This window comes from Sinocyclocheilus rhinocerous, unplaced genomic scaffold (assembly GCF_001515625.1).
Source record: "Sinocyclocheilus rhinocerous isolate Xijiao unplaced genomic scaffold, SAMN03320098_v1.1 scaffold1615, whole genome shotgun sequence".
NCBI classification, from domain to species: domain Eukaryota; kingdom Metazoa; phylum Chordata; class Actinopteri; order Cypriniformes; family Cyprinidae; genus Sinocyclocheilus; species Sinocyclocheilus rhinocerous.
In genome coordinates this window covers 1,705,478-1,717,505 of record NW_015645292.1, presented here as the reverse complement: position 1 = coordinate 1,717,505, position 12,028 = coordinate 1,705,478, and the positions used below count along the sequence as shown (strand labels likewise).

The 12,028-nt window shown below is 50.9% G+C and overlaps 1 protein-coding gene across 1 annotated transcript in view; it reads left to right on the top strand.

Moving 5' to 3' along the window:
• The window catches only part of ldlrb (low density lipoprotein receptor b), a 13,106-nt gene extending 3,557 nt beyond the window's left edge, over positions 1 to 9,549 (top strand). Inside the window, exons 2-18 of the mRNA XM_016509385.1 lie at positions 634 to 756; positions 919 to 1,041; positions 1,132 to 1,509; positions 1,592 to 1,714; positions 1,794 to 1,916; positions 2,396 to 2,515; positions 2,597 to 2,725; positions 2,808 to 2,979; positions 3,155 to 3,373; positions 3,445 to 3,563; positions 3,635 to 3,774; positions 3,849 to 3,990; positions 4,121 to 4,273; positions 4,349 to 4,450; positions 4,526 to 4,600; positions 8,608 to 8,659; positions 9,540 to 9,549. Coding sequence (XP_016364871.1) covers positions 634 to 756; positions 919 to 1,041; positions 1,132 to 1,509; positions 1,592 to 1,714; positions 1,794 to 1,916; positions 2,396 to 2,515; positions 2,597 to 2,725; positions 2,808 to 2,979; positions 3,155 to 3,373; positions 3,445 to 3,563; positions 3,635 to 3,774; positions 3,849 to 3,990; positions 4,121 to 4,273; positions 4,349 to 4,450; positions 4,526 to 4,600; positions 8,608 to 8,659; positions 9,540 to 9,549 — 2,303 coding nt within the window. The remainder of the gene's footprint in view (positions 1 to 633; positions 757 to 918; positions 1,042 to 1,131; positions 1,510 to 1,591; positions 1,715 to 1,793; positions 1,917 to 2,395; positions 2,516 to 2,596; positions 2,726 to 2,807; positions 2,980 to 3,154; positions 3,374 to 3,444; positions 3,564 to 3,634; positions 3,775 to 3,848; positions 3,991 to 4,120; positions 4,274 to 4,348; positions 4,451 to 4,525; positions 4,601 to 8,607; positions 8,660 to 9,539) is intronic.
• Positions 9,550 to 12,028: the final 2,479 nt, after the last annotated feature.

Genomic DNA, 12,028 nt, shown 5'->3' with positions numbered 1-12,028 from the left:
ACACACACACTCTCTCTCTCTCTCTCTCTCTCACACACACACACTCTCTCTCTCTCTCACACACACACTCACACACACTCTCTCTCTCTCTCTCTCTCTCTCTCACTCTCTCTCACTCACATACGCACACACACTGTCACACACACACACACTCTCTCTCACATACTCTCTCTCACATACACTCTCTCTCTCTCTCTCTCTCTCTCACTCACACACACACACACACACACTCTCTCTCTCTCACACACTCACACACACACACTCTCTCTCTCTCACACTCACACGCACACACACACACACACATTGTCTTAAAGAGACACTACACACCCGTCATCAGTCAAAGACACCGAATGTTTCTAATCAACAAATGCTTTGTGCAAAGACCAGCTCTCTCTCTCTCTCTCTCTATTTCTGTCTGTATCTCTCTCTCTCTCTACTGACACATGTTAAACATTTACCTTTGTGGTTATGTTTTACTATGAAAGTTCACAAGTTAATGTTTTAATTTTAAGTATGGGGACACCGCTAGAATATGACAAACTGATACGTCAAACATCAGAGGTGATCATGTGACAGTGGAGATGAGATAAGTGTGTAGAGCCTCATGTGTGTGTGTGTGTGTGTGTGCGTCAGGTGCAGCCGTCTGCAGCCAGGAGCAGTTCAGGTGTGCAAACGGGAAGTGCATCACCAGCCGCTGGGTTTGTGACGAGACGGACGACTGCGGCGACGGGAGCGACGAGCTGCCAGAGTCCTGCAGTGAGTCACACACTCCTCATTACTGCACCGCTGCAGACAGTTACGCCTGCTGATGTTTACAGTCATTATATTTGCTTTTGCTTGATGAGATGATTGAGTGTGCGCTTGATAAACTCATTAAAGCTCAGAGATCAGTATGCTAACGCTCACTCTCCGCCGCAGGCCAGAAGACGTGTTCGTCGGGTCAGTTCAGCTGCGGCGGGCGTCTCAATCAGTGCGTGTCCACCAGGTGGCGCTGCGACGGGAAGTCTGACTGCGAGAACGGCGCAGACGAGCAGGGCTGCGGTAAATATAACCATCTCAAGCTCACTTTACTAGATGACAGGTCGCATGTTCAGCTGTGTTTACGGTGGTTTTGTTCTTGTGTTGTTTTAGTCCTGAAGAACTGCACGGACGAGGAGTTCCACTGCCGCAGCGGTCAGTGCGTGTCGCTGTCGTTCGTGTGCGACTCTGACTCTGACTGCGACGACGGCAGCGACGAGGCGTCCTGTCCCGCGCCCACCTGCGGCCCCGGCTCCTTCCAGTGCAATAACTCTGTGTGCGTGCCGCGGCTCTGGGCCTGTGACGGGGACACCGACTGCGCAGACGGCTCTGACGAGTGGCTGCAGAACTGCACAGGTGGCACAGGTCAGCAGCCGCAGACGGTCTGCCGCGATCACGAGCTCCTGTGCTCCAGCGGCGAGTGTGTCCACGGCAGCTGGAGGTGTGACGGAGGCACTGACTGCGCAGACGGCTCAGACGAGCACAACTGCAGTGAGTCCACGCGTGTTCGATGTCTGATGCAGAATGCAGTGTGTCTGAGAGATCGTTCGCTCATGTTCTGTGTCTGTCGCAGCCGCGCTCACCTGCCGTCCGGATGAGTTCCTGTGTAACGACGGCAGCTGTGTCCCGGGAATACGGCAGTGTGACGGGAATCCTGACTGCCGGGATCACAGCGATGAGACGGACTGCGTCACCGGTGAGCGTCGCACGCCGTCCGTCACACTCGAGAATGTGATAAAGCTGCTGTCTGACCATAACTGTGTGTCTGTCTGCAGTGCACGCGTGTGCCGGACCGAGCCGGTTTAAGTGCGGCAGCGGCGAGTGCATCAGCGCAGACAGTGTGTGTGACGGTCAGAGAGACTGCCGCGACTGGTCAGACGAGCCTCTCAAAGACTGCAGTGAGTTTCACTCTGTGTTCCTGCAACAGATGTCATCATTTACTCGTGAGTTTCTTCTGCTGAACACAAAGGAAGAGATTCTGAAGAACGTTGGTAGCAAACAGTTGTTGGTCTCCATTGACGTCCACAGTATGGAAAAAATACTATATCAGTCATTGAGGACCACATTCTTCAAAACCTCTTTCTTTGTGTTCAACAGAAGAAACTCTTACAGGTTTGGAACGACATGAGGAGATGAGTAAATGATGACAGAATGTTAATTTCTGGATGAACTAACCCTTTCAATCCAGTGTAAATGTGAATTTCCAGCATCCACCTCTTCTAACTCTCGCTGGTCAGCTGATGCTGCGTCGCAGTGTGTGGCAGATTTTGGCATCACTTTCACAAGCCTTTCCTCCAGCGTCCTCACTGATCTGATTGGCTGTTGAACTCTAAAAATCTGTTGAAACTGATGATCATGTGACGTGTGTTTCCTGCAGACACTAACGAGTGCCTCACTAACAACGGCGGCTGTTCCCACACCTGCAGCGACCTGAAGATGGGATACGAGTGTGTGTGTCCGGCCGGATTCCACCTGATCAACCGCACACACTGTGAAGGTGAGCTCCGTCCCGATGAGCGCAGTGCATGATGGTCCGTGAGTGCGTGTGGTCTCATCACGAGTGTGTGTGTGTGTGTAGACGTGGACGAGTGTGCAGACGCAGACAGATGCACTCAGATCTGCATAAACCTGCCGGGCAGCTTCAGGTGTGACTGTAAAGATGGGTTTGAGCTGGATCACATGACCAAAGACTGCAAAGCGGTAACAGGTGCGTGACTGAACAGAAACGAGTGATCAGAGGGAATTATGGGTAACGGCTCAGAGCTTGAGATGCATGTGTCCTCCCGCAGGATCCGGTGCGTTCCTGCTCTTCAGCACGCGGCACGAGGTCAGGAAGATGGCGCTGGGCAGCCGGACATACACGGCGCTGATCCGCCAGCAGAAGAACGTGGTGGCGCTGGACGTGGATGTTCACAGCGACAGGATCTTCTGGTCTGACGTGAGTCTGAAGAAGATCTACAGGTGAGAGACCCGACTGACTGATTGGCAGTAGTGAGAGTTACGTAATCAGATTACTTTTTTCATGTAATATTTTAATCAGTTTTTGGGCTCTGTTTATTTGCTAGTGTAATGCTGAATCAGACCATCATGTATTTCTGCGTGTTTATAGTGTATCTCGCGTGTTTGTGTCCCGCAGCGCCGCGGCCGCTGACCCCGCCCACCACAGCACTGTGATTGACAGCCGGATCTCCCGCCCCGAGGGTCTGGCGGTGGACTGGGTCCACGGAAACATCTACTGGACAGACGGCGAGCTGCGGACCGTCTCCGTGGCGACGGCAGACGGCAGCAAACGCAAGACGCTCGTCAGCGAGGGCCTGCAGAATCCGCGCGCGATCGTCGTCGACCCGCAGCGCAAGTGAGTGTGTGCAGACGGGATGAAGTGTGTGTGAAAGCGTTCGTACTGATTATTGATCTGTTGTTTCACAGTTTCATGTTCTGGACGGACTGGGGCGAGCCGGCGCGGATCGAGAAGAGCGGGCTGAACGGTGCCGACCGCACGCCTCTCGTCACGGATGACATCGCCTGGCCCAACGGCATCACGCTCGGTGAGTCACACAGATGATGCGTGTGAAGCTCCGTGTGCGGCGTGTGCTGACGCGTGACGCTTTGTGTTCAGATGTGTTGAACGGCCGTCTGTACTGGGTCGACTCGAAGCTGCACACACTGTCCAGCATCGGTGTGAACGGAGACGGGCGGCACACGCTGATCTACGACGAGCAGAAGCTGTGGCACCCGCTGGCGCTCGCTGTGTTCGAGGTGCGTGTCGGCCGCTGAGACGTGAGCATGTGTGCGGTTCCTCAGGTGCTCATGTGTGTCTGTCTGTCCCACAGGAGAAAGTCTTCTGGACTGACATGCACAGTAACAGCATCTGGAGCGCCAACCGCGTGACGGGACGAGACATCGCCGCTGTGGCCGAACATCTGCAGAGTCCTGAAGACATCGTGCTTTATCACAGTCTGAAACAGCCTTCCGGTGAGAACCATGGCGCTTCACGAGTCACTCATTCAGCGCTCGACGTGTTCTGTGTGTGTTTGATGCCAGTATTGCTCTGTTTATCTGTGTATCTCAGTCGCTGATCTGCATGTTTGTCGTTGTTCTGCAGGAAGGGACTGGTGCAGAGACGCGGCTGCGCTCAACGGCGGCTGTGAGTTTCTGTGTCTGCCGGCGCCGCAGATTAACACACGCTCGCCCAAATACACCTGCGCCTGTCCTGATCACATGACCCTGCGCGCAGACATGAGGACGTGTGTGTCAGGTGCGTTCACACCCGATCTGGATTCACTCCAGACGGTTTCATCGAGAAGCTCACCGCTGGCTGTTCTCTGTGCAGGTGTAAACAGCACGGCGCCGAGCAGAACCGCACCCAGACGCTCCGGATCAACACCTGACCATCAGCAGCAGACACACGCCACACAGACGGGCTCTCGGAGCGGTCAGTCCATCCTCCTGTCTGATGCACGCTCATCCACTCCGATCACACACTTAACATCTGTCTGCCTCTTTACAGGAATTAATGAAGAACACACGCCGGTTTCCAGCTCTTCCCAGCACCCCACAGTCCTGTACATCATCCTTCCAATCGGTCAGTAAACCTTCATTCTCATGATACACACGAGCCCGCCGCAGACAGTCAAACCTGCTGATGTTTACAGGCATTATATTTGCTTTTGCTTGATGAGATGATTGAGTGTGCGCTTGATAAACTCATTAAAGCTCAGAGATCAGTATGCTAACGCTCACTCTCCGCCGCAGGCCAGAAGACGTGTTCGTCGGGTCAGTTCAGCTGCGGCGGGCGTCTCAATCAGTGCGTGTCCACCAGGTGGCGCTGCGACGGGAAGTCTGACTGCGAGAACGGCGCAGACGAGCAGGGCTGCGGTAAATATAACCATCTCAAGCTCACTTTACTAGATGACAGGTCGCATGTTCAGCTGTGTTTACGGTGGTTTTGTTCTTGTGTTGTTTTAGTCCTGAAGAACTGCACGGACGAGGAGTTCCACTGCCGCAGCGGTCAGTGCGTGTCGCTGTCGTTCGTGTGCGACTCTGACTCTGACTGCGACGACGGCAGCGACGAGGCGTCCTGTCCCGCGCCCACCTGCGGCCCCGGCTCCTTCCAGTGCAATAACTCTGTGTGCGTGCCGCGGCTCTGGGCCTGTGACGGGGACACCGACTGCGCAGACGGCTCTGACGAGTGGCTGCAGAACTGCACAGGTGGCACAGGTCAGCAGCCGCAGACGGTCTGCCGCGATCACGAGCTCCTGTGCTCCAGCGGCGAGTGTGTCCACGGCAGCTGGAGGTGTGACGGAGGCACTGACTGCGCAGACGGCTCAGACGAGCACAACTGCAGTGAGTCCACGCGTGTTCGATGTCTGATGCAGAATGCAGTGTGTCTGAGAGATCGTTCGCTCATGTTCTGTGTCTGTCGCAGCCGCGCTCACCTGCCGTCCGGATGAGTTCCTGTGTAACGACGGCAGCTGTGTCCCGGGAATACGGCAGTGTGACGGGAATCCTGACTGCCGGGATCACAGCGATGAGACGGACTGCGTCACCGGTGAGCGTCGCACGCCGTCCGTCACACTCGAGAATGTGATAAAGCTGCTGTCTGACCATAACTGTGTGTCTGTCTGCAGTGCACGCGTGTGCCGGACCGAGCCGGTTTAAGTGCGGCAGCGGCGAGTGCATCAGCGCAGACAGTGTGTGTGACGGTCAGAGAGACTGCCGCGACTGGTCAGACGAGCCTCTCAAAGACTGCAGTGAGTTTCACTCTGTGTTCCTGCAACAGATGTCATCATTTACTCGTGAGTTTCTTCTGCTGAACACAAAGGAAGAGATTCTGAAGAACGTTGGTAGCAAACAGTTGTTGGTCTCCATTGACGTCCACAGTATGGAAAAAATACTATATCAGTCATTGAGGACCACATTCTTCAAAACCTCTTTCTTTGTGTTCAACAGAAGAAACTCTTACAGGTTTGGAACGACATGAGGAGATGAGTAAATGATGACAGAATGTTAATTTCTGGATGAACTAACCCTTTCAATCCAGTGTAAATGTGAATTTCCAGCATCCACCTCTTCTAACTCTCGCTGGTCAGCTGATGCTGCGTCGCAGTGTGTGGCAGATTTTGGCATCACTTTCACAAGCCTTTCCTCCAGCGTCCTCACTGATCTGATTGGCTGTTGAACTCTAAAAATCTGTTGAAACTGATGATCATGTGACGTGTGTTTCCTGCAGACACTAACGAGTGCCTCACTAACAACGGCGGCTGTTCCCACACCTGCAGCGACCTGAAGATGGGATACGAGTGTGTGTGTCCGGCCGGATTCCACCTGATCAACCGCACACACTGTGAAGGTGAGCTCCGTCCCGATGAGCGCAGTGCATGATGGTCCGTGAGTGCGTGTGGTCTCATCACGAGTGTGTGTGTGTGTGTGTGTGTGTGTAGACGTGGACGAGTGTGCAGACGCAGACAGATGCACTCAGATCTGCATAAACCTGCCGGGCAGCTTCAGGTGTGACTGTAAAGATGGGTTTGAGCTGGATCACATGACCAAAGACTGCAAAGCGGTAACAGGTGCGTGACTGAACAGAAACGAGTGATCAGAGGGAATTATGGGTAACGGCTCAGAGCTTGAGATGCATGTGTCCTCCCGCAGGATCCGGTGCGTTCCTGCTCTTCAGCATGCGGCACGAGGTCCGGAAGATGGCGCTGGGCAGCCGGACATACACGGCGCTGATCCGCCAGCAGAAGAACGTGGTGGCGCTGGACGTGGATGTTCACAGCGACAGGATCTTCTGGTCTGACGTGAGTCTGAAGAAGATCTACAGGTGAGAGACCCGACTGACTGATTGGCAGTAGTGAGAGTTACGTAATCAGATTACTTTTTTCATGTAATATTTTAATCAGTTTTTGGGCTCTGTTTATTTGCTAGTGTAATGCTGAATCAGACCATCATGTATTTCTGCGTGTTTATAGTGTATCTCGCGTGTTTGTGTCCCGCAGCGCCGCGGCCGCTGACCCCGCCCACCACAGCACTGTGATTGACAGCCGGATCTCCCGCCCCGAGGGTCTGGCGGTGGACTGGGTCCACGGAAACATCTACTGGACAGACGGCGAGCTGCGGACCGTCTCCGTGGCGACGGCAGACGGCAGCAAACGCAAGACGCTCGTCAGCGAGGGCCTGCAGAATCCGCGCGCGATCGTCGTCGACCCGCAGCGCAAGTGAGTGTGTGCAGACGGGATGAAGTGTGTGTGAAAGCGTTCGTACTGATTATTGATCTGTTGTTTCACAGTTTCATGTTCTGGACGGACTGGGGCGAGCCGGCGCGGATCGAGAAGAGCGGGCTGAACGGTGCCGACCGCACGCCTCTCGTCACGGATGACATCGCCTGGCCCAACGGCATCACGCTCGGTGAGTCACACAGATGATGCGTGTGAAGCTCCGTGTGCGGCGTGTGCTGACGCGTGACGCTTTGTGTTCAGATGTGTTGAACGGCCGTCTGTACTGGGTCGACTCGAAGCTGCACACACTGTCCAGCATCGGTGTGAACGGAGACGGGCGGCACACGCTGATCTACGACGAGCAGAAGCTGTGGCACCCGCTGGCGCTCGCTGTGTTCGAGGTGCGTGTCGGCCGCTGAGACGTGAGCATGTGTGCGGTTCCTCAGGTGCTCATGTGTGTCTGTCTGTCCCACAGGAGAAAGTCTTCTGGACTGACATGCACAGTAACAGCATCTGGAGCGCCAACCGCGTGACGGGACGAGACATCGCCGCTGTGGCCGAACATCTGCAGAGTCCTGAAGACATCGTGCTTTATCACAGTCTGAAACAGCCTTCCGGTGAGAACCATGGCGCTTCACGAGTCACTCATTCAGCGCTCGACGTGTTCTGTGTGTGTTTGATGCCAGTATTGCTCTGTTTATCTGTGTATCTCAGTCGCTGATCTGCATGTTTGTCGTTGTTCTGCAGGAAGGGACTGGTGCAGAGACGCGGCTGCGCTCAACGGCGGCTGTGAGTTTCTGTGTCTGCCGGCGCCGCAGATTAACACACGCTCGCCCAAATACACCTGCGCCTGTCCTGATCACATGACCCTGCGCGCAGACATGAGGACGTGTGTGTCAGGTGCGTTCACACCCGATCTGGATTCACTCCAGACGGTTTCATCGAGAAGCTCACCGCTGGCTGTTCTCTGTGCAGGTGTAAACAGCACGGCGCCGAGCAGAACCGCACCCAGACGCTCCGGATCAACACCTGACCATCAGCAGCAGACACACGCCACACAGACGGGCTCTCGGAGCGGTCAGTCCATCCTCCTGTCTGATGCACGCTCATCCACTCCGATCACACACTTAACATCTGTCTGCCTCTTTACAGGAATTAATGAAGAACACACGCCGGTTTCCAGCTCTTCCCAGCACCCCACAGTCCTGTACATCATCCTTCCAATCGGTCAGTAAACCTTCATTCTCATGATACACACGAGCCGCTCACTGACCGATCGCCAGCGTGAGTGACCTGTCTGTCTCTCTCTTTCTCTCTCTCTCTCTCTCTCTCTCTCTCTCCGTCTCTGTCTCTCTGTGTCTCTCTCGCACAGTCGCCATGTGTCTGCTGGTGGTTGGTAGCGTGTTGCTATGGAGACACTGGCGGCAACTCACTCTCTCTCTCTCTCTCTCTCTCACACACACACACACACACGCCAGACTGATGTTCAGCAGCTGTCAGTCACACACACGTGCTGTTATCAGATATTTTATGTAAATCTGCATGAATTCAGTGCACTGTAAGCAGTACTGATTCGTCCTGATGCGGCAGAAACATGAAAAGTTGCTGATCAATTTAACTAGAACAGAAGAGTCATTTATGACACATTTGATTGATTGACTGAACCGATGTGTTTAGATTCAGCCATGAATGTCCTCAGACGGGATTAATGTGTGTGTGTTTGTGTCTCAGTGTCAGATGATCAGTGTGGATGAAGACGCAGCCTGACGCTCCTCCAGAAGTTCCTCCAGAAGCTCAAGGTCACTTTAAATGCTGCTCAGCGAGCTGAAGGAAACGCTCGTCCACATGTGCGAAACAATCCCAGGATCAGCCCTGCTTTTTATCATGCCTGCATCATATAAGGAATGAAGACACACACACTCACACACACTCTCTCACACACACACTCACACACTCTCTCACACACACACACTCTCACACACACTCTCACACACTCTCTCACACACACTCACACAGACACACACACACTCTTATCTAACGTCATCACAGTGAAGAGCAGAAGATCTCAAACAGACACTCTTCAGGAATCTGTTGGATCCCGAGGCTTTGCCACAAGCACGCCACTGTTTTCATTTGTGATTCGTGAGCTTTTAAGGTCCTCTTATTGAAGGTATTACAACTTTGTAATATTTAAAATGATCTTTGTAAATGTTCGTGATAATGTGGGGGGCAGACAGGTGTCTCTCTCTTCTTGCACTATGCTCGTTGACTGTCACAGATTTTATTTATATTTCTCCTTCTTAGACACACTTGAACAATCTGTTTGACTTTGTTTTGATGAAGTGCTTGTATTTATGAATGCACGGCGCTACTTTAGTAATAATGAGAATGACAGTGTACTTGTTCTGTTTCGTTCTGCGGTTCGTTTGCTCACGCGTGTGAAGTTCTGAATTCTGGGCCTTAAATCTGATCGTGCCTGTGTAACGTTTGAATGCGTGAATATCCCACGATGCCTTCGACACGTGAATCAGTGCTCAGGGTCACGTGTCTGCGCTGAGATTCAGGTGACCTCTGACCTCCGTTAGAGTCGCGTGTTTACGTTCTGTTGTTGTTGTTGTTGTTGTTGTGCACGCTTTGTTTATTACGAGGCTAGTGCAGCGTGTTATCTGAAGGATCGGAGCGTTTGCACTGTTATCAGACGAATGAAGAATCACAAACGCTCCTCAAACATCTGCAGTCTGTCTCTGTAAACACTCGCTTTTATCACACCGTCTAAACCCAAGACTTTGTACGAAGAACGCTCTTATTTATTGTGTAAATGTATGATTTTGAGTTTCTTGCTTTTATCTTTTAAATGTGTTGTTTATCAGATGCGATATATAAAGGTCATCCAGAAATCGATGTGCACTACAGAGGGAATGAACCTGTGTCATTCAGGGACTTTTATACGTTTATGAAGCATGAAACTGATATGACCAGACTGGTGAAGTCTTGAATGGATTCTCATGCTGTTACTGTTGATGCATCATCTGAGGTCAGTTTTACTTTTGTGAAGATGGGATGAACCCGTAGGAGTTTTAATTCTTTATCTCAGGACTGATGGTCCAGTGATCTGAATGAAATTACACCCAAAGAAACAACTCAACTGTTTTTGACATTGTTTTTAAATAAATGCACATTTTGAAACCAGAAATCAGTGTGTTTGTGTTGATTTCTTGATGCTGCTGTTCTGTTATTCTCTCTGGTGTTTGTTCGAGTGTTGGTCTGAGATTCGCTTTCATCCAGATGTCAGATGTTTTATGGACAGCTTCATTGTCTATCATAAAGCTGAAGATTCCCATCCATCCATCCATCCGTCCGTCCGTCCGTCAGTCAATATCTCGTGACTGAACTTCACTCTCGCTCTACAGTATTTAATCACATATTCCATCGTCTTCAGGTGGTTTTTTCATGAATCCGAGGAACTCTGGGTTGAATCCAGGTGATGATGGATAAGAGGTAATCTTGAGGTCGTGTTCAGGTCAGGCATGTTGTAGAACCGGCGTTAGTGCATCCACAAGAACATGATGCATGTGTGACACTCTTAAGAACTGCGTGTGGCATTCACTTATTTAACCACACTTATGTATTTATGGAACCATATTTATCTATAGAACCATGTTTATTAATGGTTTTATTTTTGGAACCATAAATACAAACATCCGTTTTTTTCCCCATTTTTCTAGAGGTAAACGTCTGTTTACTGGCTTACTCTTGAAATTCGGCATTCTGCCAATATTGTTGCTCACTGATAATAACTGTTTGTGTTTTTCTTCATTTGTGAGTCTTGAGAGCTCCTTCACACACCAGAGCTGAAGCTGACTCCTCATGCAGTACTGTTAGGGTTAGGTGTGAGTTTAGATCAGAAGATCAGATCAGACTTCATTATCTGGCAAGGAATTAAAATTCAGCACAACAGCAGGCCTGTGTCTGCCAAATGACTAATAAATGTTCATCTGTGTGGAACATTGTGATGGTTCACAGTCATCATGTGTTCTCTGCTGAGGATCTCAGTGTGCAGGTGAATAATGACGCCGTCCAATCAGCAGCTCGCAGCTTTAGAATATTCTCCTTCTGATGATCTCATTGGTCAGGTCCAGCGCGATGGGCGGGGTTTTAAACTCACACCACGGCAGTGATGCGGCAGCAGGGCGTGTCTTGTGTGTTGTCATGACGATGATAAACTGAGATCTAATTCCATGCAGATTTTGAGTCACTGGATCTTCTGTTATGGTCTGTAATGTACAATCTTATTATGATTCATGAATGGAGTCACTGGTTTCACCTACGTTTGAGATTTTAATGCAGGACTTCGCCTCAGTGAAGAAACACAGATGCAACAAAACTCAACTCAAACTGTATTAAGTTATTAAAATATATATTTTTTTTGGGCTGTGATCCTGATCCAGTGTTGTTTGATATGCTCTTCTTGTCCAGTTTTGTATGAATTACAGTGTTTTTAGTTTTAATCAGATAATGCATATAAAACTGTTCAAGTTATCTTATTAAAACTATAAATGGTGTGTTGGAGATTCAGAAGCTGCTGTAGTGATGAACTGAAGATATTTTCACTGAAAGTGTGATGAATGTTCTGTTGATGAGTTGCTGTTAGACACGAAACATTTCATGTGTTTGTTACTGAATCCCAGAAGATCAGATCAGATTTCCTTCCCAAAGGCAGCTGGAGTCTAACAGAAACACATTGTTGTGTAGACAGACAGACAGAGACACACACACACACACACACACACACA